Source organism: Pseudopipra pipra, chromosome 17 (genome assembly GCF_036250125.1).
Source record: "Pseudopipra pipra isolate bDixPip1 chromosome 17, bDixPip1.hap1, whole genome shotgun sequence".
Classification (NCBI taxonomy): domain Eukaryota; kingdom Metazoa; phylum Chordata; class Aves; order Passeriformes; family Pipridae; genus Pseudopipra; species Pseudopipra pipra.
In genome coordinates, this window is record NC_087565.1 from 6,035,091 (window position 1) to 6,062,054 (window position 26,964).

A 26,964-nucleotide genomic window follows, 5' to 3' on the forward strand; every position below is an offset into this window, starting at 1 on the left:
AGCGTTAGACCACATCAGCTGGAGAAAGTGAGATGCTGGAATACTGTGTCACTTTGTTCATCAGCCCTTGGACTGGAACTTTGAAGTTAAAAAAAGCTGCATTTGATTCCTTGTACAAGTCACCACAATCATTCCTCTCATTGGGAATCCTCCCTGGGGAACCCCACAGGGCTGCAGCCGAGCCCCCAGAGCAGCCTTCAACAGGGATGAGTGCTCCTGGGGAGAAAGGCTCAGGGGTAACAAGCACTGGGGCTGAGCCACAGCAACCCATTCCCTCACTGCTCCCAGACAGCAGGACACTGGGTTCAGAGGCTGGAACACATCCATCCATAGGACACAAACTTCAGCAATGTCAGTAACAATGACGTGTCTTACGCCTGGGATCTGAGGCTTTCCTGTGGAAACACGGGAATTGCTGCCATTCAAATAAAAAGGCACAGTTACATGGTGATTACACAGGAGCAATGATTTCTCAGTTTGCCTCAGCCACCTCTGGCAGGGCAATGGACTGGCAGCACGATTCCATCTCCACACTTGGAGCCACACTGGCTGCTTCAGCAGCAGAGAAAGCAGAGGCTCTCAGCAGCTCCAGAGCCCCTTCAGCACCCCTTGTTTCACAGCTGAGCCCAGGTCCTGCAGCAGCAGCACTGCACTTGCAGCAGGCTCCAGGTGAGCCCCAGCAGCCCAGGGACTCAGCTCCACACAGGCTGGGGTAACAGAACCCTCATTAAGCTGATCCCCCAGCACAGGAACCAGGGCAACATTAACAAGGAGCAGTGCCTGGATTTGGGTGTTTTGAGCCCTTTTCCAGTGCTGTGTAGCACTTCCCAGGCTTGCCAGAGCTCTGCAGCCAGGTTTTCTCCAGCTTGGCACAGAGCCCCAAGGACAGGCACCCGGCAAGTTGGAGGGAGTGATGTTACCGAGCTATGCACAGAACAGAGGTGGAGGGAAACATTAAACATTTACATGTTTATTATAATTACAATTTACATTACTCCAAAGAGCAGCCCCACTGCTATGTTCTAATTCTTAGCAATAAAGTCCTACAAAAATAAATCCAAGCTTTTACAGTAACCTAGGTCAATGCATAACTAAAAAACTCGAGCTATGTAAGGGGTTCAGTCATCAAGGTGCTTTTTCAACAAAATTCCCTACCAACCAAAAACGGGACACATGCCTATAGCAATTTAACCCACTTAATCATGCAAACAAAGGTAAGCCCTCCCTCCCAGCCCTCTCCCCACATACAGATTTTTAAAAACAAAAGAAAAAACAACTAAACTATTTACAGTATGGGGGTATAGAGGAAAGAAATTAAACATGCCCATCTGTTAAGCTTCATTATAATGGACTTCCATCCCTAGCTGAATGAAAACATTCCAAAGTGTTCCACCACAGTCTACTAGAGTACAGAGAACTGTTTGCATTTGGTGCTGCCTCCAGCGAGGTACAAACCGAGGCAACGGGTCAGAGCTTTGGGTCTCCACTGCCAAAAACTCTGCACTGAGCACACGAGGGGACACTCACTGCTCCCGTCCCACACACTATCCCCATGCTCCATCCAGGAGCTCCAAGCCCCCGAGGCATTCCCAACCCCCTTCAGCTCGAGGGAAAGCCTCGGTTCTGCAGTACCTCCAGCCCAGCACCAGCCCACAAACAGCTGTACAGTCAGTTACACTACTACATGATCAACACTCCAGTATTCCCAAGTGACAATATACACAACTCCTCAGCACCAGGAATTCATTCCTTCAGATACCAAGTGCTGCTTCACACCTGCTGCCAAGAACTGTGAGACCAGCAGCACCAAAGAATCCATTTGGTTACTCAGAACAAAACGAATTGTAGCTGGTTTATTTTGAGTGAGCTTTGGTTCCGTGTTAAAACAACATGATTTATCTTCTCCAGGGTTCAGAAAAGGAGTCTGACTTTGAGCTTAGACTACAGCAGCCTTTGAGAGACCCAGAAAGAAGAACTGTGTAAGTTAGTATGCACTTAAAAAATACACACACACACAAAAAAAAAAAGACACCCTGAAGAAGGTACCCCTGAACACATTCCCTCTTCCAAAGAATATTCCAGCTGACTGTTGCTGGTCCAAAAATAAGTCCAGAATATAAGCAGTAGTACATGAAGTTCTGTCACTTGAGCTGAGACAGTAAACAATATGAACCATTTTCCCACGTTAGTGCAGCAGTTGGTTGTTTTCTTTCTATGTACAGTTTCACCCTCTCAGGAGAGATGTTCAAACCTATTTGGAAAAGAGGTAGAATTAGATTTGATATCATGGAGATCTTCTCCCAAGAGAAATAAAAGCAGCAAAACTCACACCCCTGTATCAAATGAAATGCTTAGCTAGAAAGGATCAGCTCAAGCAGCTCCTGCTTTCTCAGACAGGTGAGCCCAAGAAATCAACAGCACAATCAGCATGTTAAACACCAGGTTAAATCACTCCTATCCTCCTCAGAAAGATCAATCAGATCCAGTAAGGAACAATTCTTGATATATCCACGAGACTGGAGAGCAAAAGAGGCTGCACAGACAGTTCAGGTAAGGAATAAGAGACAAACCTGGCTCAGAGACAGTATTTACTCTTGCTAGAGCACTTGCCTCTGAAGTTACACTCTGCCAGTACCAGCTCTGTGAGTGGTTTGGTTTCTCCTCGCTGCTCCACTCCCCCTTCCACCTCGAAATCCACCTCGAAAGCTGCGGCCACGAAGGAACCGTCCAGACACTCCGAACGTCTCTGTATTGAGCTTCCTTTCCTCAGCCCACGTGGTGCGCCTGGAACTGAACAAGGCTGTGTTCAGGTTCAACACAAACATTCAAGAGCCACCAGCTCACTTAGCCAGGAAGCCTCAACTCCCCAGTTTTGTTGAGCTGAGTTGCAACAAGAGCCAGCTGCAGCACACACATTCAAGCCCCCTGCAGAAACACTGCCAAGGGAATCCCTCGTGCTGACACTGAAGGGATGTCTGACTTCTCCAGGCACTTGATAACATCAGTGTCAGCAGTGAAAGCTGAAGCTTTCCCTTCATATTCCCAACATTTAACTTAATGCATTTCCACAGCCAGACCTGACCTCCTCCCTGCCCCAGCTCCAGGCTTAGCTCACTCCTGTCTGCCAGCTGCACCTTCAGCACAGCATGACCCTGATGCCTCCTCTCCCACGAACCAGATAAGGAATTTGTTTAAAATCAATGGGTTCAAAGTCAGTACTGGGAAACAAAACTGGAAATTCCTGTATCATCGTTTAGGCAAGTGCATCATTATGAGCTGAAATGCTTTTTGTTTGCTCCCATTGCATGAAGGCTGGTTAGGATTACTTGTGAGCCACCAAATGCACGGCAATACTCCCTTTTAAATCCTGTTTTGCTGAATTTCTTGCATTCTGAAAATTTTAAATACTTTTAAACCATGTCACATAGATTATGTTTAGAATTTTATGCCTAAAATTCCATTTAAAAACCAAGCCTTTAGAAAACACTCACCTCGACTTCAGTTCTGAAGAAATGTTGTCAAAGAAAGACTTGGATTTATCATAATAGCAGTTGGGCCCCAGCAGATCCTCCTCTGCATTACCATCATTGTTTTGGGTTGCCACTCCAGGGTCCCCTTTTTCTTCCCCCGTCTCTGCTTTGTCATCTGAAGATAATGAAATGTATTACACTTCCTTGAGGCACACTGCAGAGCCATCTGTTCTCTTGCTCCCTCAAACAAGATTTGAGATGTAATCATGCAGTTTCTCAGAATGAGTTTGTCTATGCAGTGTTTACTATCTCAGCAATTCATATTTAATGAAGACACAAACCTTTAAAGTTTAGTTTCTTCTTGAATTCTTTATCAAGTTCCTCTCTGTTGAATTGTGCATTTGCACTTTCAAAGTCAAAGTCACCTTCAAACTTTATTGTATTTTCCTTCACAGTAGTTGGTCTGTTTTGTCCTCTAGAACGGTTTCTGGTTCTCCTGTTTCCTGAAAGCAGGAGAGTTTAAACACTGGGTAACGCACAGGGAGGTTACATGACTTGCTCAAGACCAGAGGAAACCAGGGATAGAACTCAGGAGTTTCTGGCTTCCAGTCCTGTGGTTAGGCCACACCTCTTTGAAAGCAACTTCTGAATTTGGCTGTAGAAGACATATTACAGCAACACTTTAACTTTCTGAGCAGCATTCCTGGATGTCAGTCTTACCATTAAGACAGAGTGCACCTGACTCTCCTTCCAGAGCACAGAGAGGAAGTCAGGACAGCTATTACAGCAGGAAAATCTGAGGGAAGTGGGGAAAACTATCTTTCTTGTCTGCCTTTCACCTGCAAGCACAGCACTGTAACCAGCCTACAAACTTGTCATGATGGCAAAAAGGAGGAGCTTTCAGAAAATTCACCCAAGACTCATCTACCCACAAAGGGAGCTTGTACTTCTGGTTTCCAACTGAAACACTATCCACTCCTTTTAGGAAAAGCTATAAACTGTTCTACACACAAATTAGTTTGAAGACCTGAGAGTCTGAAGTTTTGTTTCCTGTCTTTTCTCATTTTGCTTGGGCAGAAACATCTCCTTGAATTTCACTTTCTTCTGACCTGTGCTTAAACTGCCATTGTGAGATAAGATCTCTGCTCCATGGAAGTGAGAGCTCCATAGTTCCTCCCTGTTATAAAAACTCCGGAAAGTCTTAAACAAGACTGGCCTTTCCAGTAAAAATACTTGAGGTTTCAGAGAAATCCAGTTGCTGCTGCCAACTCACAGCATCGATTTTTACAACATAACTTCAGTTTTCTAGAAAGACCGCTAGAATTCTGTCCCTGAAACACTCTGAACTTCTGAACACTCCAGAACTTGTTTTGTTAAGGAAGCATCTCTGGATACCCAAAGCCTTATCAAGCTTTATTTTGCTCTCAGTCTTCTGTCAGATAATCCTTCCCTGAAGTTAACACCACTTGCCTTTAGATGATAACATGACTGTTCAGTGGCAGCTTAACCTACCCGATCTTCTCCTTTGAGGTCTTCTGTTCTCATCATTCACCTGTCCTTGGGTTTGCACAGGTGTTGCCTGAACTGTATCTACTAAACAAGAAGGATAAACTTAATAAAGGAGCAGGAGAACAAACCCAAACCAGCTCAGTCCTGCAGTGCACCTCTGCAGGATGCCACGATCCAGCCCTCAGAGCTGAGGTGGTGCTCACGTACCGCTCGCCTTGCTGTTGGCCGGCGGAACCTGCCGGGCACCGCGCGGGATCCCCGGAGTCACCTTCACTGGGGGCAGCTTTGGGGAATTCACACTGTCCACTGGGCCGGTCTGAACAGCCTGTTCCACCATGGGGCTTTTGCGGACTGGGTGAACAGAAGGAAAGCCAGCACCTGGAAAAAATCCCAGTGACTAAGTGCCTCTTGGAAAACGTGCCAACACCACTCAAACCCTGCCCACTTCTATGGAGAAACAGTTTGGTCAAGAATTACTCAAAGCCTTGAGTGTGAATCATTACAGGCTAAGTTTCAGTGCCACATACTCTAGGTAAGGCACCACTGCCACACAAGTCATGGCTCTCAAATCCAGAGCCTTAGTACCAGGAAATCTACCCCTTTATTTCTTAAACCAAGTTAGACAAACATCAGATAACCAAGCCAGGTCAGTCTCTCAGACAGTTTATACCAAAATATAATTTCTAGGTGTATCCTTGGTTATGCAGGATTGTACTTTATATGATAACAGTTAAATCTGAAACAAAAAGCCATCATTTTGAAACTGTTCAAGCAAGTTCCCCACTTTGTCAAAAAAGTCTTGCAGCAAACACTTAAGCACCTCAGCTATATCCCCTTTTGTAAGCTGCTTTTAGAGGTTCTTCAAATTCATTGCTTATTGTTAGAGCTTTCAGACAAAGAAAACCTGAAACCAGACCAGGATCTCAAAGTTACCCTTTTAAATTCCTTCTTGGTCAAGGCCAAAGTGTTACCAAGACTTCTGTTGCTCTTCCATCCAGGCTTATTTATTCACACTACAAAACATGTAAATACTTTTCATGGTTTGGTATACCTTACACCAATTATATTAAAAAGTGACAGTCTTCAGTACTCAGAAGAAACACTGCATTCTAGGTTTAATTAGAAGGTTTGGAGTACTACAGGTTTATGTAATTATGCATAAGAACCGCTTGGAAGCAAAGTTTAACTGAATATATTAAAAGAGCAAGAAAAGTGAAAAGCTGAAGAGTACACACAAACCAAGCCACTGACACTTCTGGGTCACCCAAGTCCACATGAGATATACCCAGTAGGTTACATCATGCAGGTTCCCAGTTAATGTACACCTGGAAAACTTGCAAGGAAGACAGACATATCCTAAGGATTATTCAGCAGGACAAAGCTGGTGTGCAAGTTTAACATGACAAAGTTTCAAAGTTTAGCCAGAATACTGAGAAACGGATAGATGGCCAAAACCAGAGAGCAAGTAAAAAGCTTCATGCCAACACAAGCATACATGCTTAAGCTAAAAACAGATGAAACTAATTACCATGTTTAAATGCAGGCTGCACCTGGTCTCTCTGCTCTGAGGATGGTCAGTCTAGTATTTCTACTCAGCCTCCTTTAAATGTTTTACACTCAGAAGCAAGCACCCAGAACTGTTATCTCAGCTACCCAGGACTCAGGAATTGCTTACTGTTAGTCATGCTTTACTAACTAGGAGTGTGGACAAGGTACAATGCCCCATCATGCAGGAAATCTATCCTGATGTTTCCTCAGTCACAGAAATACTCCTGAATTTTCAAACCACCTGGGTCTCTAACCACAAGACCACCCACAATTTAAGCAGTGTGCTTGTCTTTCCAGGAAAGGTTAATTCATTCCTCACCCAATCCCTATGGTGACACGTGTTCCTGGACAGGATGCAGCACACTAACATCACTAAACTTCACCCCTCTCCTGATACTTACACAAGAGGATCCACTGTCATGGATTTTTCCTTTCTCCTGTCTCTCTAATTGGTAATTCTAGGACAGGAGGAGTAATACTTCATGTAATGGAAGGCAAAAAAAGCTGAGAACTAGTTCTACTGGCATTACCCATATAAGCACCATCATTCTAGGAGGGGTTAACAAGAACAGTGTTTGCAAGTGCCATGCAGTTCTTCCAAATATTTGGAGTCCTCAAACTGCTGTTACCCTTGGAAGAGAGCTGATGGGGCTCTGAAGACATGTCAGGCTCTGAAACAGGTTGTGGAGACGGAGAAGAACTAGGGCTGGAAGCAGCTGCTGATGCTGGAGGGCTTACCAATTTCTCTGAAGAGATAGAGGGAAGAAGAGAGAGCAAAGATATATGGATAAGATACTAGGTAGTGAAACATCTGAAGGACTTGGAAAGAGGTACAAGAATCTCTAGAACAGGACCAGAGCAGCTTATTTACAGTCCTCTCTGGGAATACAAGTTCTTTTTACATGTGATGCACACGTAAGGTGTGTCAGATTAAAAATGAACTGGCCTCAACTGTTAGGTATTCACATTACTTTCAGAAAGAAACTTGAGCTATTTATTTTGTTTCTTTCCTGTGCATGTGTGTGTGCACGTGTAAGTGAAACACAGGCCTCCTTGTAGTACAATCATTGCACAAAGTTAACTACTTATTCACAGCCTGACACTTGGCAAGGAGTAGGGTATAAGTCACTGTTGTTTTCACAGTAGGTGCATTACAAGGACTGAACCTTTATTCTAGCAAGTAAAGTTGTTACTTACCTAAACCTAAGGAAGCTGCATACTGCTGGCTAAGCAAAGAGGTGGCAGCAAGCTGGCTGTAAGGTGGCATACCTCTAAACGGGCTGTAAGGCACATGTGGCTGAAAGGATGATGTAGAGGCAGAGCCCAGTGAAGACTGTAACAAGACAAAGTACATTTCCATTTACAGTGTCCAGAAGTCAACTTGCTTTGGCAGTGATTCTCTACTTCACGTACAGCAATACTAAAGCTTAAGCAAATGCTCAGAAGGGTTAGTTTACCTCTTTATGATTTTCCTGCATTCTCAGCTAGTTCTGGCTTTTGTTGACTGAAGTCTTTAATGCTGCTGCTATTTTAAACATTACAACAAAATTCAGGATGCTTCAAACAATCTGAAGATTCCTGGAGACACTGACTGGCCTTCATTTTTATAAGTTTTCACCAAAATCCAGTCCTCCAACACCAATGTTTTATCACAGCTTTATAGCAACGCTTTGGGCTAACTTACTTGGACAATGGCAGGATCTTGTGGCAGAGTATGCTGAGCTTTTGGAGGTTCACAGACAGTGATGTCTTTGATGTCACTTCCTCGAAAAATAATGTATTCATAGATTTCTTCTCTCGGAGGAGCCGGTCTGTCTGTGGGCCGGTCCTCGGTACCGAAGGATCGCACTGGAGCATTGGGAAACGACTGTTAGTGCAGGGTTACCACTGCAGCACTGAGCAAGTTAAGATTTATGCAATTAAAAAGTACTCCTGTAACACTTGCCAAGTGTAAAAACAACAACAACAAAGGTTACCTCCAGAACCCTGAATCTCCCTTTCCAACATCTGTTCCCTCAAATGCCAACTTTTTCAGCAGTCTGCATAAACAGTTTTGTTTACATCAAGCTGTGAAGGTAAAGACCATAGACCAGCTGGAGTGAAGAATCCTACTCCACACCCAAGGACTCACTCACAGTGCTGTACTGCCATACTCCCCTTCCCTCCCCAGCACCTGTCTCATGCAGGCATTCAGCTCCAGACAACTGCAACACACCAGGGGAGAGGCCCCTAAAGCAGCAGGGGGAAATCTTAGAAGGCTTTAGAGCTCAAATTTGCACCTTTGTTTTCATATATTTATTATGCAGATAAAGTTTTATCAATGATTAAAATTCCCTCTCTACTCCATGTCACCATTTTTATGATTAATATGACTATAAAGCAAGTTTTTAGTGATAAATCTAAAACCTCAGTGCCTGGGGAGGCTTTACTGAGTCCCAGCTATCAGGACACTTGAGCAGGCAGTAACCAATGATGTTACACTTTAGAGTGGAAAGAAGGTTTCAGCTGACTGTGGCAGCTACCAGGTAAAAGCATAAATTAATTTGAGCCATTAATGGTGAAGAAGTCAGACTGATTTACTGGACTGTTGGCACAGGAAAGTAGATGGCATAGTTGTATTAAACACTGACATGTGAAAGCTTGAAACTTCAGCCCCAAGTTACAGAAGCTCACCCAGTTCACCAGTCTAGCTGCTTTGTCTTCATGAGGCCTTGCCAGTTTGGATAAACACCAGCACATATTGGTTTATGCCCACTGTCTGCCAATGGAAGAATTCTGCACTGGAGTTCCATCAATTGCTTCTAACAGGTTACCACAGAAATACTGAAACCTCTCTGCCAGGACATGCCACAATTCCTGCAGTACCTTTACAAATTCCATCCTTAACAGACCTTTCACAAGCACCTGCCATGGCACACTCTGTGGTGACATGCCAGCCAGCTGCCACTCCCAGTGCACAGCTGGAATGATACAAGTACAGACAGCCCTGCCATGTGGATGACAGGGGACACCACAGCTTCCCTGGAAAAAGGGCACTAAAAGTGGATCCACTGAACCCCGGTGTGCTGAGCGTCCCTGGCACACCATACTGCTACTAACTTACTAGGAGTGTTGGCACTTGTAGGCAGGGATTCTCAAGAGTCCTGTTCTGAGATGAGCAGCTGGATCCAGGTGGTGCATCCACCCAAGCAGCAGTTAGTGCTGCAAGTGCTTTTCACCCCTCTTAGTATGTAGGTGAGCTCCCAAGGAGCAGGTCAGTGCCAGACTGTCCCTACCACACTGCACAGCACCTCAGCTGGCACCTAACAGGAAGGGCATCTTCCCTGGTGCAAGGACAAGCTGTCAGTCACTTCCTTTGAATGGCCATCTTCCATGAATTCCTAGGGTAAATAACTTCTCCAAGTTATTTTAGATCTCCAGCTGCTGTTTGATCATATTACCGCTGTAACCCAGTCAACTAGAAGCAGATTATAAACTGAAATAAATGCTTGTGGCCTTTTGGACATGAACTGTACCACTGACACCCCGGCTCAAGATCAGATTATTACAGCACACAGCTCATGGCAAGACATGCTAAGGGTATCCAGGGACTACTGCAGCATCCCAGGGCAAACTTGGAAAGCACCACAATCAGCCCATCAACTTCCACATGAACAAACACATGACCTGCAAAGCCCAAGGCTCTCCAGGCAGCCTCTGACTTGGCTGGTCCCAAGGTTTCTAACTAAAAAGGTGGAAAACCATGTCCTCGTTGTAGACAAAACAGCAGTGAGGGCATGTGAGAGAGTTGTAGGAGTTGAACTTGCCTGTCCCTGCACCTGAAATGTTTAACTGTTTCTGGGACAGCACAAAGTGCAGTTTTGTGCAGCTTAAGTTCCTGCAGAGGTGGGAAGGACTGTCTCCCACAGAGTTAGTGACTATTGCTTACAGATGAGCAGGAAATCAATCCCACACCACTGCAGCTCGTATTTTACAATGCAGTTACTACTCATGTAGGGGCTGTTGAGCTAGACCTCTGAAGGGGCAGCATAACAAGAGTGACTGGATGTCTGGAAAGCAGAGCTTACGTGGATATTTCTTGCTCAAACAGTCCAATTTCTTCAGACTTCTACAGGAGGGGGAGGAAGTTTCTGGTGTTCACTGCTGACAGGACAATAATGGGCCTAAGCTTCCTTTGTTTGCAATTTATGTTCAGCATCTAACAAGACAGATGACTTTCTGGTAGTGATTAATTAACACATGGAATCTCCAGCACTTAAGATACTGTGCATGTGTTAAGATTTAACAAATATAAATCAATTGAAGTTAGCCTGCCTTTGAGTGAGGAGCTAAACGAGATTCCTTCCTGAGGTCTCTTTCAACCTAAATTTTTCTTTATGTCACTGGAATGATAGAAGTCAAGACAGTGGCACTTATGTCACACACTGAAGCTGTTTAAGCCTTAAGCAATTGCACCCAGGGCTTAAGAACAATTTACTTTACTTTAACTGCATGTCAGTAATTCATGGCTCTTCTAACCCTTCAGAGTTTTAAACCACTGTCCCCCACCCCCCAGGGCTGATACTGCTGTTCCCAACTTCAACACTGTTGCTGCCTTCATAATTCTGACCCTAATTTTGGTACAGAGCCTCTAAATTTGAAAAACCCCTCTGAGCTAAAATGAAAAGCAGGGTTTGTGCTGTGAAGTTCATAGAGCAGCACTTCAAGTGGGGAGAAATTATATTCTCCATCTATCGTAAGAACTACTTCTTAGGCATTCCAGTTCATCAAAAACTGAACACTAAGAAACCAATAAATACAAGAACTGCCAGAAATCTTATCCAGAGCACGCACTTACATCACAAAGCGCTTTAATCACACATGCTTTTGAAACACACCACTTCAGCTCTGAAGTAGCAAGTGCTCTGTGTAAGGCAGAACTATGTGAGGAACCATTTCTACTTGCTGCTGGGTCAAGGTGAAGACCTTCCTGCACGTACAGGAAAGGAACTGCATCCTTCCAGCAACCTCTCAAGTACTTTGAGCAAAGCACTAACATAAACAGCTCCATTTGTACAGTTAAATAAACAGCTGCACTCCTAGAGCAAAAGCAAACTTGAGAAAGCTCACGTTTTTAACTTCAGAATACACTCTAATAGGTGTCAAATAGTGCCTAACATCACATAAACATCATTATACAGGATAAACAGTGCGACAGAGGCTGCCTTGAGGGTAGTTGTGAATCTGGCAAGTCAGTGTCTCCTGCCACCAAGCAGCCTTTCAAAACAAAAGGTGTTTGTTTTGTGGACAACCCGGATGGGTGGTTGAAGGCAATGAAGAACGCGTGAACTTCCCGGCACAAGGAAGGACAAAACTCAGGGAAAGAAAGGGCCGATGCACGTTAGCTGGAGTAGCCAAGCTGGACATAAAAAGCAGCGCAGAAATAAGATCATGTTTGAGAGACTGAACAAGACAAGACAGGTTTTGCTCAGAGGAAAGATGGGAGTTCCCAGCACAGGTGACGACTGGATCCAAATGACACCACTTAAGGAGAAGATAAAGATCAGTATTTCTACAGGGAAACAAGATGCAAAGCCCCGATGAGGAGCCTGCAAGGTCGGCAGGGCCAGACCCATGTGCGGGTGCCCCGCAGCGCTCCCACTCTCCTCACCTGAGCAGAGTCCAGCTATCGATCACAGCACGAACAAAGACACATCCACACCAACTCCGCTCTCCCCAGCGCCGGCCTGGGCCCTGCTGGAGCCGAGCCCCGACATACAGCCAGGCACGGCGGAGCCGAGCCCCGCACGGCGATAGGGAGCGTCCCCTCCCCGGCCCCGACAATGGCACGGGGAGCCGGCGCTGCCGGCAGCGCTTTCCCCGGGAACCCCCCGTGCGAGGCGAGCACCCCGGGCCCTGCCCGCCCCTCTGCCGCGGCCCCTGCCAGTGCTGACTCACGGGGAGCAGCAGCGCCGGGGGCTCGGGGCGGGCGGGCCCCGGGCCGCGCTCATTGTTCGGGGCACGGCGGCCCCCGCCGCGTCCCCTCCGCCCGCGCCGGCCTAGGCCCGCCCGCGCCCTCCGCAGGGCCCCGCCTCACCCTTGGCCAGCGCCACGGTGGAGTTCTCGGTGTCGATGGTGTAGAGGATGCCCTCATAGCGGATCTGCGCCTTGGAGATGAGGCTGATCTTGCTGCCGATGTAGGGGGTCCCCGAGCTCATGGCGCCGGCGGGGCCGCGGGGGGTCCCAGGGGCGCGCGGAGCCGCCGCGCCGCCCACGCGCACTGCGGAGCGGGGACCCCGCCGCGCGCGCCTTATATAGGGCGGGGGGAGCCGGGCCGAGGGGGGGCGCAGGGGGCGGGGTGCGCTGCCCGCGCATGCGCCGCCCGCTATTGACCAGACGGGAGAGACGGGGTCAGACGGGGAGGGGCGGGGGAACACCCGGGGCCCGCGTCACGTGACCAGCGCGAGCGAGGGTGCCACGTGCGCTGCGGGGCGGGGCGGGGCCAGAGCGGGGCGGGGCTAGGGCGCGCGCGCGGCGCTTCCCGCGCTGCCGCCGCTGAGGGGATGGAGGGGGGAGCTGGGACACCGACAGTGAGACACCGACCCTTGCGTGGCACTGCCCGTGTGACACTGCCATTTGTGTGACACTGCCCTTTGTGTGGCACTGCCCTTTGTGTGGCACTGCCTGTGTGACACCGACCCTTGTGTGGCACTGCCCGTGTGACACTGCCCTTTGTGTGACACCGACCCTTGTGTGGCACCGACCCTTGTGAGGCACCGACCCTCGTGTGACACTGCCCATGTGGCACTGCCCCTTGTGTGGCACTGCTTGTGTGGCACCGACCCTCGTGTGACATTGCCCAGGCGTCACTGACCCTCGCCCCTGTGGCACTGCCCCTCAACTCGTGTGTCACCGTTCTTCACCCCTGTGCTGCTGCCCCTCATTTCTGTGGCACTGCTCCTCCCTCCTGTGGCACTGCTTCTCACTCCTGTGGCACTGCCCCTCGCCCGTGTGTCACTGCCCCTCACTCCCGTGGAACTGCCCCTCGCGTGTGTGTTACTGCCACTAATATGGCACTGCCCATGTGGCACTGCCTCTCACTCGTGTGTCATTGCCTCTTGCTTGTGTGGCACTGTCCCTCACTTGTGTGGCACTGTCCCTCATGTGTCACTGCCCCTCACTTGTGTGGCAGAGCTGCTGTCACATAACCCATGGAGTGGGGATCATCCCTTCCCCTGACAGAACAACCACGGCTGCCTCTGTTCGAGCCCCTTCTCCCTCCGGTGCTGTGGCAGCCTCAGGACCCGGTTGGCGCTGGCAGAGCCCCGGGTGCCACCAGGCCCTGCCCTGTGCGGGTCACACCGCGCCTTTGTCCGGCTGTTCCTGGTGCAGGTCACCCTGGCGCAGTCACTCATGGCCAGGCCGCAGCTGGAGCGTGGACCGCTCGGCGCGGTGTCCCCAGGGAGCCATCGTGCTCCCCAGCCATCTGCGGGTCAATGAGAGACAACCGGCAGCATCTGGCAGACATGGTCACAGGAGGTGAAATCACTCACCAGCGCCAGGGTGGATGGGGATCAGGCGGGGCGGCTGCCTTTGGGGCAGCAGGTCAGAGTGCACAAATCTCACTAATTTGTGTGACGCAAATGAATAAGATTCAAACCCAGCGGCCGCAGACAATACAGCAGAGCCATTGTCTGAGTGCGGGGAGGTTCGCTGGAGCTGCAGGAGCCCATGCCTTGGTTACATGTCTTCCATCAGCGATACAACAGCGACACGGGAGATGCAGTCCACAGGTTTATCCGCATGTCAGGACGACCTGCTTCCCTGCACACCACGGCTCGGAGAGCTGTTCTCCCAATGCCCCAAGCTGTCTGCCCTGTGACCTTTTGTGTTTTATGGTGTTACTCTTCATGCTGTTTGTGCAACCTGGAGAGCAGATCTCCCTGCCTGAACAGGGCAGACGCCTTCCTTTCCACTCTCTCTTAAAGACACATGTGTGCAGTCTTTTTCTTGTTAAATTGTCACTGTTCTAACGTAGAGTTGCTAAAAAAATATAAAGTAAATAATCTATACATATTAATTGAGCAAGCAGTAGTTTTTGACTAAGAAAGCCAGCCTTTAAAGTAAATAATTTTAGATTTTTAGCTCAGCCTGAAGTATAACCTACACAGGAAAAGAAGAGATTCCTTTTCTACTGCAGTAAACAGTGCCCTTTAGCGGGCAAATTACTGCTTAGAAACTTCCTTGATGAAAAAACTCATCTAGTTCCCCTGTATGAGGAGTGTCTAGTTTAAAAATGTGGAAAAGTTCAGATAGAGAAAAAATAGGGCAAGAAATAATAAAATGCTCGAGACAGCCAGAATAATTATTTATAATGAGCAAAATGATGCCAGTATAGGCAATACAACCAAAGGAAGAGAAGCAGTACTCCCTCTTTTGGTTTATAACCTCCAACTCCACAGTATGTCTAATTTGATGTTTCTTATTTCCACTCTTAAAATATTTTTTAGAAATAGTAAATGAGACTCTGGGTTTTGCAGTTCAATTATTTTTTTTCTTTATGCAAATCAAAATATCACTGGTTCATAAGTACCTCTAGTCTCAGAATTTTGCTATTTATTCAAAAAAACCTCTGACGGTTGTTTTATCCTTTCATTTTTTTTTTCTTTCAATACCAGAAAGGAGGAAGGGACAATCACATGTACTGATACAGTGGTGTGGGTCCTGCAGGAAAGCTAATTAAACCAGTGTGGAAAAAGAGAACTACACCAAAGTGGCATGACCTATACACTGGTAAGGAGAGATATACAAACATACAGAATTTTAGTTATAATCATCCTGGTCATAAATCAAACTGCTTCTGGAAGATACTCTTATTGTAATGAATTTCCTCAATATCTTTTGTTTGACAACAGTCAGAGATAACAAGTGATCAGCAAGAAGAAATACGACACTTGACATTTTAAATGCCCTGTTAGTGTTATTTATTCTGCTAAAAAATGCAGTTCTTCATCCACTAAGTGTTGAAAGGAGGAAGGAAAGAGCATCTCTCACTGCGTAAATTCATGACAAGTGTGTGATCCTGGGCATCCTTCATATGAAAAGGGAATATTTGGTTTCATATGGAGAAGCTGACTGCAGTTCATCATGGCACTAGGAAGAAACCTGGTGGAGAGACTCCTCGTGATCACAGCAGACATAGGATTCACAAAACAGCAATCTGGACTACAGGGAACTGTGGTTTTTGGAGACTGGAGGTAGGGTACAGTAAATGTAACCACATGGTTAATTCATTTACAGAAAAACCTGTGTTGCCAGAACTAAGGAGGCTCCCGTGGCAGCTGGAAAGCAACTGTGGTGTTTTGGAGAGTCACCCACCCATATATATATATATATATATATATATATATATATATATATATATATATAATGATATTTCACAGCAGTTAAAAGAGAAACCTGTGACTTGCAGCACTGATGGAAATTTATGGGGTGCATGAGGGTGAGAGAGGAAATGTGGGGTGGCTGGTCGCTACATCCATGGCAACGTGAGCTGAACTGACTCTGGCAGAGTTAATGACAGAAACCAGCTGTTGGCAGGACACCTCTAACAAGCCCCAACTGCTGGAAGAAGGGAGCCAGGCTGCTGAAGCATCCCCTTTTTCACGAGGGGACAGTGAGATATGTTTGCAGTTGGTGGTGAAGAAGAGGAGAGAAAAGAAACAAGCATGGAAAATGGAGGAAGTTAAAGTGGAACAGAGATTTGAGCTGGGGTATGGCAAACAAAACAAATGATACAAAGGAAGGGAGAAATGAGAGAGCCCTAGAGGGAGAAAAAGTTAGAAACAGAGCAGCAGTTTCAAAGAAAAATTGTGGTAGCTGCGGGAAGGAAGGGAAGGTCACCAAGTACAGAACACAGTTTCTGTAGTAGTGTGGGAAATGGGTAGTAGAAAAGAGACCAGGAATGAAGGAAGGACTAGAACAAGGTGGAGAAACTGAAAAAAATTCAGGAAAGATGAGAAGAAAAAAAAAAAATCCACCCTTGTAAGTGTTTTTTATTCTAAATAAAGAAATGCAGAGGAACTAGAATAAAGAAAAAGGCAATTGAAGGAAACTAAAATAAAGGGAAGAGAGAGGGAAGGTAAATGGAATAAGGGAAAGAAAAAATGGAAATATGAATAAATAGAAATATGAAAAAATAGAAAACTTGGTAATCTTTATTTAGACAATGTGGGGTTAATACAATTAGTTTCTATATTTCCCAACAGTCTAAGAAAAAGTGATACAATTATGTATGTAGGAAATAGTGTTTCATCATGTTAATTTGTCTTACATCTCAGCAAAAGGGGCCTCTCTTCTGAAAAAAAAATCCATCAAACAATAGGTGTTGGGGTTTCTTTATTTCATAAATAAATACAGAGACTGTAATAGCTGTAATGTTGATCTGTCCTCTCTCCCCTTCCTCTCTTTCTCTTTTTCTCAGTTTTGAGTCTATGCCTCAAGCACTTCAATTTTGACATCTTTCATTCCACCCCCATATATCAAATTTAAAGTCAGTTTAAATCCTGGTTTTAAATGAAATATTTTATAAAATGTCTTAGTTTTAGTCTTGCGTGGGTTTGGTTCTCTTAATTAGTACCTCGACTGTGTACTCAGTGGCACTGGCATAAATCTGCATTATTCCATTGCACTTCTCAGCAGTCCAAGGGACTGTAAAGCACAGTCAAGACAAAATATATGTTACCAGTAAGGAGGAGATGGCAGAGAGATTAAACATCTTATTCAGACCCACAAAGTTTGTGAGTGTGAAAGCAAGACCACACTGTGGGCACTGCTGTTTATTTGAACACTCCAACTGTATGAAATACAAACATAAAAGGACGAAATATTTGCATGAGTTTGGCTGAAAACAAACACTGTTTTGTACAGATACACAGTGTTTATAAGGTATGGTGTCAGTATCTAAGTCTTTACCTATAGAGATTAAGTAAGTAGCATTTTATGTTATTACAAAACAGGCTCTAAATCTACACTGTTTAACCAGCTTTATTATAAACTTGCTCACGTTAAAATGATACATTTTTACCTTCTTGTTCCATGTATGCATTCAATCCCACTTTTCATACTGTAGCCAGTTACTCCTTTCCTTGATAAATCAACCATTTTCTAAAGATAAAGGTAGTCCCTTGCTCTAATACAAAATAATAATTTCTTTTGTACTTGTGGAAATCCAATGGTAAAATGACAAAGACATGCTGAAGAATTGTTTTGTTTGTGTAGCACTTCCATGTGGAAGATTCAGATTACCCGTCTGACTTGTAAACTCTGTTTTTTTAAGATAGGTTCAATATGTCCACTAAATGTATGGGATAAGCCAACAGTGCTTTTCTGACCTGCCCAGTCTTTGCTGTTTGCACTTCATGAGTCTACTTATAAAAGTTGTGTCTGATTGCCTGAGCCTATCGAGGTTAGAAGCCATTGGGACACCTTTGGTACAACGGAGTACGGAGGGAACAAACATTTACTTATTTTTATAAAACTGAAATATCTTGGACACGCCTAAAATCTTTTATTAGAATGAACACAAACTGCTGTTGCAGACTTTCTACACTCACACCACTACTCCAGTGTCTGCTTCATGGAAAGAAGACTAAAAATCCACACTTGGTACTAGACATAGTACCAAGAACATAACTCAAAAATCCTGCCTGCTGTTGGAGTTCATTTCATCACTGAAGCACAGAGGGGAATGGAACTGTTAAGGAAGTGCAATTACCTTTTATATTGAGGCTTTCTGGATCACAAATGGCAAGATGAAGTTATCATCACTGACCAGGAGGTGATTTATTCATGGATATGGAAGCTGGAGATAATTTTAAGAGAACCTTTTATTTCTTAAAGTAAATGGATAATGTTTGTGATATATAAAAGGTTGACAAAGCTGAAGTTTGCAGTTTGGTCACAAAAAATTGAAAGATGAAGACTTATAAGCCAGGCCTAGATTCTTAAACAGGTGTTTATGCACTTATCTCCCATTCAAAAGAGCAAGAGGATTCAGACTTAAGTTTAGAAATAATTAGGGCATAAAGAGAGATAATTGTCTGTCTAGGACAGGGGGGAGCACTGAATGTAGCCTGAGATACGAAGTTCCATTAGGAAAAATTCTGGTTTTGTTTTTTTTTTTTTTTTGCATAGGCTGCTTTCCTTGGATAATTTGCACTGAAGTCAACTACACGTGTATCCTTCTCATAGAGGCACTGATGTGAGGGCATGTGATGAGAGTAGGATTTCATAAAGTTCTTTAAGGCATGAAGTGAGCAAAAGGTGAAGAGCACACTGAAAGAAAAATAGGAGATAATAAAAGGAGAAAGGAAGCAAAAAATTGTCTTTTAGGGATGAAATGCTGCAGAGGATTAATCTGCAGGTAAAGATTTTGTAGAGGTTCACATTTATGCATTAACTGGGAGAATCAGAATCTGTACATGTAGTCTCGTGCCCAGCTTTCCTAGAGGTTGAAGAGCTGCAGTGATAACCAATGATCTAAATCCACTTGTAGGCTGAAAAGAGCCCAAGGTACAGCTAGACTGTCACAACTGACCTACTTGGTACACTTGACAATGTCTCAGTGGAGAGACCAAGGAGCAGATGGGAGTACAGCCTGATGCATCACTCTGTGACCAGTCTTTTCTGAACAAAATCAAATGGAGAGTACAAGTTATATTCACTGCAGTAATACAAGTTGTGTTCACTTCACACCCCTGGATGTTGCAGACAAGCAAATGTCACCATTCCCCATACAGAAATCTGGCTTCACTAGCTGGGTTTGGCTAAAATTCCAGAAAGCTCGACAGCAGTGTTTCTTTAAGAGCTCCTCCTTCTTTCTCTGTACTTCTTTCTCTCCCTACAAATTATTGAACACATTCCAGCCATCAGAACTGAGCACTGTTTCTTTGGCACTGAGACCTGAGTGGGGTTGAACCAAGACCGCTGCACAGCTCTTGCTCGTGCAAATCAAATCATAGGACAACATACATCACTGGGCTGAGAACATAGAGGAAAGAGCTGCTTTATTAGATGCTTTAGTTTAGAGACCTCATTTGCATTAATTCTTTACAGTGGACTCTGTTCTTCAGCCAAAGAAATGAGTCTCCCTCTCTTACCTGTTTTACAAATGACTTGTAGATTCGGCTTCTTTCTGTTCAGTGAGGTAACGTATCATTTTACCCAGCCTTGGCAGTGAGCTGTTCTTTCCCTGCATAACATCTGCTGCAGTTTTCATGGCTTGAACTGTTCCTGGACTTGTTTGAAAAGGCATGTTTCAGAAATGTCTTCGAGGACGTGAATTATTAGTCATTGTTTTATCTTCTAGGGTGTTCTTCATTTATCTTCGTTATTTTCCTTTTTAAAATAAGACTAAATAGGCTTTGGAATTTAAAGGTTACAGGTTTTAATTCAGGTTTAGGTTAAAGATATCAAGAATGGTAAAGTAATTCATAGCAATAGGATTGTAGTGCTGTTTCAGAAAGTAATTTATTTTAGTATGACAATACACTGGCATTTAATCTCCTTCACATTTTAGAAACTAAACTGTAAATCGATCTTCACAGAAGACAGTAGGGTCTCTCTGGATGGTGAGTTCTAACTCATACTTCTCCTTACTGTTGCAATATTTGTGTACACACTTTTCACATAGCCATGAAGATTCTGACATTTACTGTTCCAAAGCCTTTACAATATTTGTACTTTATACCTCATTTCTCTATTACTTGATGTACGACAAGGGGTTTAATAGTGTACTTTTATAAGCCACCTTTTTGTTCTGTACAGTAACCAAAACATTTGAGATTTGGCATTTCAATTTTCTCACTTAATTCTTATTAATATGTTTTGTTGTTTTTTTTTTTTTTTTCCAGAGTCCCACAGCTTCATCTTGGACTCCGCATTTTACTCAGCAGCATCCTCAACATTTACTCTGCCCATGACATCCCCTGTGCCAACTTTCTAAAGGCTATCTGGGAGGACATTTTGAAGGCAAAAGGTTTGTGCAAGTTTAACTCAGAGCATAAACTGGTCTGAAGAATCTTAATTGTTGTTGATGAAGTAGAAAGAACCACAAGTAGAGTTGAGGGTCAGGTTGTGAGTTAGAAAAAAATAATTGTATTTATTCCAAACTGAAAGAAATTTGATATTTGCATCTGCAAGAGAATGAACTGGAAGCGCAAAGTTATGTAGTAGTGCACAACTTTTCAAGGATCTGAGCTGCAATAGGATAATAACTCATTCTGGCCTTTATGGGGCAGGAGTCAGTGATTCAGGCCCTGTGGGTTGCAGGTGCCTCACTGCTCCACCCAGTTATAAAAGAGGATGGTGTGATTCCTGAAGGGAGACGATCCCTCTGAATTGAAAAGGTTGAATTTCAGAACAGTTAAAAGTGGTCAGACTGTAAGAGAAGGTGTGAGGGTTCTGTTTTCCATGAATCTCTTCCCATGACAGGAAAGCTTTAAGAAGGGGACAACCTGACACTGTACAGGCTTTCTGTTTTCTCTTTGAGTCAGTGGAAATGCTGGTAACAGTCCAGGGGTAAGAGCCAGCTTGTTGTATGATCACACCAACATATGTACCAGTCTCCAACTTCACATAACTTTGGAAGTCACAGGGATGTTACCTTTGATGGGCTCTTGCTGGGGATGAGCCTGAGCGGGGATGGCTTCAGCCTGCCAAGTCATACAATTCTGCTTGCACAGCTTCATGTCAAGGAATAGTAACAAATGAACAAACTTACTGGCCCACTGAACTTCACAGAGCAGCAAAAATACCTCTCTCTTTTGCTCTGCTGAAAATAATTAAGAGAAACAAGTTTTATAATTTCATAAAAACAATTTGACTGCTTTACACAGGAACATACAAATTGTCTATTGCTACCCCAGCCTAATCATCTTGCCTAATCAAGAAGTTACATTTGTTGCCTGCCATTTAGTCTGGTCATTAATACATGGTTTTTGTACACAGACAGAGGGGGTTACTGTCCTAGCTAGCAACTTAAATAATAGTGACAGCAATTTTGTTATACTTCTGTGGTGATGGAAGAATATTGGAAGGTACCCCATACAGACAAAATTGACAGTAAGGAACAACTTAACATAAACCCCTTGGCCATTTATCTGGGTGTGTTGTTTCCTTTGGGTTGGAAGCTTTGCCCATCTTATATTTGAGAGATAAAATCTTTTGTCTGACTTGCTTCAAAACATGTACTAGTTTCTTCAGGCAACTGTGGGAACACATCCCATATTTAACTGAGTTATTAGATTTGTTTGCAGTTTCCAAAATGGGCAAAAGCTTATTAAAGGAATAGGGGCAAGTCCTTGAACTCTGATAGTGAGAATATATTTTAGGTAGTGTAAGAAAATAACTTATAGTCTGGAAACACATCCCTAACTAGACTGTTGGAGATTCCAAAAAAAAACCAAACCTGTCTAATAGCCTTTCTAGCTGTGTTTTTATTAAATCTGAGGCAGCTCAATAAAGAAGCTGCAGCATGATTTATTCTAATCAGTTATTACAGAGAAGTCATTAAAAAAAAACAACCCAAAACAAAACCAAAACTCGGCAAAATCTTCCTTACGTACCTTTTGCATTCCAAATCCACAAAACATTTAGATAAAATCTCATTTCATTACAACCAAAACAAACCTCCTTTACTAGATTGCTTTCATTTTTTCTTTAAATTATGATGTTTCCATACCTCTTCTGTCTACATAAGATTTTGTCCTACGTATTGAACATATGCTGAAAGTTTTACCAACTTTTTAGCCTGTAAGTCATTTGATACTATTAATGAGCTAAAAAATGTGTATTCAGGCACACAATCCCCTTTTTAAATAACTCCTTTATCTTAAAAAAGGGGTGCCATGGGGCCACTGAATGATTTAAATAGGGGCACAGAGACAAAGAATGTGTCCAGCTCTGCTCCTGTAACTTACAGTCTCCAGGCATTGTGATATCAAATTCCATAGGACAAATGTTTTCAACTACAGCAACTGCTGTTTCAGAACTGAGGAACTGCCTGTACCTGTTATTGGCACTGACCAAGAGCAAACAAGATGAAGATTCATCTTAAGTTCTTTCATTTATCTTTATTTATGTATTTTTGAAGGTAAGTGGAGAGAAGCATATAAAGAAGGAGGGATGATAACACTGATTGCCATAACTGGTCAATTGTTAAATGTGTCCAGTAAAGTCTTTTTGATGGGACAAAATGGCAATGATCTAAGAAAGCTGTATCATGGTATTGACTGGAAAAAATCCATCTGTCTTCAGTTCTTTAAGCAAACAGGAGAACTGGTGGAGTAAATGTTCAGTGTTGGATGATGCTGGAAAGCTCAGAGAAGAATTAGAACAGTTCTGAACTAAGAGAGCACAAGAGTCCAGAACTGGAATATCCATGGTATCACATACCATTTAGGTTGTCTGAGGGTATATTTTTGATAAAACATCCCTCGCAGGGTCATACTTTGCCCACAAAGGATCCCAGAACAATAGAAGCAAAACCTGCCAAAGTCAGCACTCACTAAAAAGAAATATTTCAAACATATTCTAACAAATCCTGACTGTAAAATGTGCAAATTGGATTTCCAGTAATGAGACCCATCAGTAGGCACATTTTCTTGACATATTCTGTCTTGGAAATAGTGATTCAATTTTCCAAAAGTTCTTTAATTTGCTTGGAGAGGAAAGCACTTTCATTTTGCCCGGTCAGTTCTAATAATTTGCTAAATTCAAAATATGTGAAGTTACTGAAGCTGGTTGTAGTTACCAGAAGGACCTCTAATCTTCTAATAATATTTTTTCCCCATGAATCCTGTAGACTTGCACAAGAAATTTTTCAGAACAGATAAAACGCAAATCTTTGTTGACATGCCCGCTGCTTCCCTCCTCTGTGGATAAAATTCTGGACATTTACTAGTAATCTCCATTCAGAGGATTTGCTTGAAAAGTCTCTGCCAGCTGCTGGGGTGTGTGGTTAGAAACTCCCATCTTCTTATACAAGTGCTCCTTTTTCTTAGTAAAGTTCCCCAGGAATTCCCGCACAGATGAGCCTGGATATTGATACTTCCTATCTTGGCAGGCAGTAACAAGCATGACTAGTTAGATGAAGAGCAGTTGGGAAGGAAAAATAGTATTCCACAGCTCTTTTATACTGTAAAGCCTTGAAGGGTTTTAAACAATAATAGTTTATTTTACAGTATATTCTCTGGGCACCTTCTTTTGGGCACAGGATGTTGAGTTGCACGGACTTTGGAATGCCTTGGGACAGCCCTACTGAAATAACTCCTGTGTGAGTTGCATGTAGCATGTAATAGTGACACAATCTTCTGTCCCATAAACACTAGGGGACATTGCCAAGGCAGTTGTGTGCTCAGCTAACCTTTCATTTTGAAAATCAAGCTCACAACTAATTTCTCTCTAACAGGTATTTTCTGTGTATTTCCCACTTAATAACTAGGTATCGTTAAATACCTTGTGTTTAAAAAGAGGACAACCCCTCATGCTGTCATGCAAATATATTTTATGAAAAGAAGAGCTGGTTTTTTTCTGCTCTACTTCTGGAGTTCCAGTAACTGTTATGTAGATATAAACGTTTAAAAAAGTGGATGCTTTTGCCATTCCTCTTCCCTAGAGAGGTGTTCAGTCCAGAACACTGATTTGCTGTCAAAAGTGGTGCTTCTGTAGCTTGCAGAAACAGTTCAGTACTCATGAGAGCAGACACTGTCCTTAAGTGGAAATAGGAGTGTAGAGAAGTATGATTATCACAAAATAAAAGGGGACTTCACACTTCCTTTCCAAATCTACTGTTCATCTCTTGTTATTTTATTCTGCAAGGGTTAAGACTTTTTCCTGGAGCATACCATACTTAATTTTGAATATTAATCCCTATTAGGAGTATTAGACTTCTTCAGGGATTCACTTAAGGACAACTGAAGTACATGGGATGATTTGAAGATCAAGACTTTAACAGTGTTTTGAGCTTCCAGAGAGAGGACAGTCAAGTGCATAAACTGCAAAGAGGTATTTAAGTTGTTTTATTTATTTCCAGGTATATGTATGTAGTAAGACTGCATTTGCCCCTTATTTCAAAGTAAAAAACCAGGAATATTTTTCCTATAGATTGTCAAACATTTGTATTCCAGATGCATATGAAGTCTTGATGGTTTTGCTGAACACTTATTAAAGGAGACTGGCACTGGCTACAAGAACAGTGACGCTTTCTAATAAACCCAAAATTTGTACTAATTTCATCATCTTGTTTGACTGAACTTGTGGATTCGAGGTATTACCAGTTAAATTCCACCTTTCAGCATTTGAAATGATCGGTGGCTGGGTGAGGAGCAGAGAAAAGGGCAGGAAACGTGAGCAAAAAAATCACCAGTCAGAACTATCACTATCAGTTTTTCGTCTATTTATTGATGGGCCCTTAGTCTTCCAAAGGTCAGTTAAGACTAAAACCATCTGCAGGCTTCTCTGCTCTGTCCCTTATCACCCCAATCCATACCTCTGTCAGATATTCCTGTAATGAGTTCTAGGCTAACTACATTTTAGAAAACAAAAAGAAAAAGAATGGCATTACCATAACCTGAGACACAGTCTCTGGGCCATGATCTACATAGGCTAGTTCTGGGGGAAAAAATGAGGATTTAAATAAGAATATCCTAAAGGGAGCAGTTTGAAACAAATGACAGCTCTCTAGTTTTCCTGTACAGCTCCTGCTAAGTTCTGCTCTTTGACACATGGAGAATCCATATGTGCTTGTGATATTCAAGATCTTTTGATGTTATTGCTGATGGGTGAAGTCCACAGCATTCATTGTATATTGAGTCTGATTATTTGTACATCAACATCAACAATTACCTGTAACCCATTATTAGAATTCTTATGCAAGTTGCTCTTTTATATAATTTAAAACTTTAGCAGTACAGCACAGAGGAGCTGGAACTCTTGTCCTGAAGAATTCAGTGCAGAAACTTACTTCGAGTGTCAAACAACAGACAGAGAGTATGAAAAGATAAATTATTCGGTAATGAATCCTACACACTTATAATGCACAAGTTGTAATGAATCTCAGTTGCTCTTGTAATTTTGTGAAGTTGTTTACCTAATATGGTAGATGTGCCATATGGTACACTAAAGAGAGTGTTAGAATGAGGACGTGAAGATTTCGAGGTTTTTATTTCTAGTTTTGTAGGCATCTGTAAACTACATTCAAGCTGTCCTAGAATGCGAGCAGAGGAAGAATATAGGCTGCTCTGTCCCTTGATGCTGGCTGCTGCTGCTGCCACTTGATAGCATCCTCCATCTCTTCCTGTCCCTCTCTCTTCCCTCAGGCACTGTGGCCCAGCACGGGGCTGTACCCTGGTTAGATGCCATCAAAGACTTTCAGCCACTCTGCACCTTTGGGCTGGTTTAGCTTAAAGTCGAGCTTTTTCACCCTTAATAAATCATTCGAGCAGCTGATGTAGATTAACTCTTCTGCTGGTTAGGGAATGTGACAAGGCTTCTATTCCAGAGAGTTCTTTGGTATGTTGCTTATAGAATTTCACCATAGCTAAAACTAGCAATGTGCTCGACTGTGGCAGCAGCAGAGGTTGGGACTGTCCTGCTCGAAGCAGCATTCCTGTCTCGTAAGAAACGGGCAACGTGACCTACAGCAACGTCTGTAAAATCACAGCTACTTTGTAGCATTGTAATTTGTCAAAAATCAATAAAAACGGAAGTTAAAAATCATAGTGATGGGAAGGGCAGTTTCTCTCCTTGAGTTTCAAATGATGACTGAGAAAAGTATTTGAGTACAAGAATAAAAGATTAATATATAACTTCTCAGAGGACTTAGGCAGTCCCTCCTAGTCATGCCACCTGGTGAAGTGAGTGGAGCCTTGGGAAAGGCTCAGTGTTGTAATTTTTAGTCACCAGCCAAAGTTTACTGCAGGTTAGAGGAGGACATAGAAACTAAAAGAGCAGTATTATTTACTATGAACTGAATTTCTAAGATTTTTGATTTAAAGATACTTATACTATTATTTGAGGCCTATGTGCTAAGAACAAATACCCATCAGTTTTAATGGTTTTTCGTGTGAGCTTTTTAAGGTACATTTGCATATTTGGGGGCAGGGTACGACACGGACAGTACTTCAGCACTGTTCCCATTGCTCACAGGGTCAACTGCCAAGCAGATCAATTTATTTAATGTCACAGCATTACAAGTGAAGTGATCATCACAAATATGCCACGGGGAAAGCGTTGACACCCACATTTGGGCAATCCTAAGCAGACAATACTCTGACCTGTTTAAAACAACCCCCTTCTCACAGATAACTCATAGCTCTTGTTCTTCCAGGTCTCCATCAGCCTTCAGGCAGCAGCTTTCAGGCCAGTCAATTCTAGGCATCACCAACCAGCAGGTGCT

General features: G+C 43.5%; 1 protein-coding gene and 1 long non-coding RNA gene across 10 annotated transcripts; one reads left to right on the forward strand and one right to left on the reverse strand.

The window, feature by feature from the left end:
• Positions 1-954: 954 nt before the first annotated feature.
• LSM14B (LSM family member 14B) lies at positions 955-12,833 on the reverse strand. Of its 7 annotated transcripts, none has more exons than XM_064674076.1 (10): positions 12,604-12,833; positions 8,212-8,375; positions 7,725-7,860; positions 7,157-7,273; positions 5,187-5,357; positions 4,983-5,063; positions 3,812-3,973; positions 3,492-3,645; positions 2,611-2,790; positions 955-2,251 (listed from the first exon to the last, which is right to left on the reverse strand). In XM_064674076.1, exons 1-9 carry the CDS (start codon positions 12,722-12,724, stop codon positions 2,619-2,621), a joined length of 1,278 nt encoding a protein of 425 aa, XP_064530146.1. In that variant the 5' UTR covers positions 12,725-12,833; the 3' UTR covers positions 955-2,251; positions 2,611-2,618. The 7 variants fall into 7 exon arrangements, with proteins under 7 accessions (XP_064530146.1, XP_064530147.1, XP_064530152.1 ...); XM_064674077.1 differs by having other exon boundaries at positions 4,983-5,060; positions 12,604-12,796; XM_064674082.1 differs by lacking the exon at positions 12,604-12,833 and adding an exon at positions 12,178-12,343.
• A 557-nt stretch (positions 12,834-13,390) lies between these two features.
• Positions 13,391-24,802, forward strand: LOC135423630 (uncharacterized). Of its 3 annotated transcripts, XR_010434863.1 has the most exons (5): positions 13,391-15,299; positions 15,422-18,930; positions 20,420-20,544; positions 24,445-24,572; positions 24,695-24,802. It is a non-coding gene; the product is annotated as an uncharacterized LOC135423630 (long non-coding RNA). The 3 variants fall into 3 exon arrangements; XR_010434862.1 differs by having other exon boundaries at positions 13,391-18,930; XR_010434864.1 differs by lacking the exon at positions 15,422-18,930.
• Positions 24,803-26,964: the final 2,162 nt, after the last annotated feature.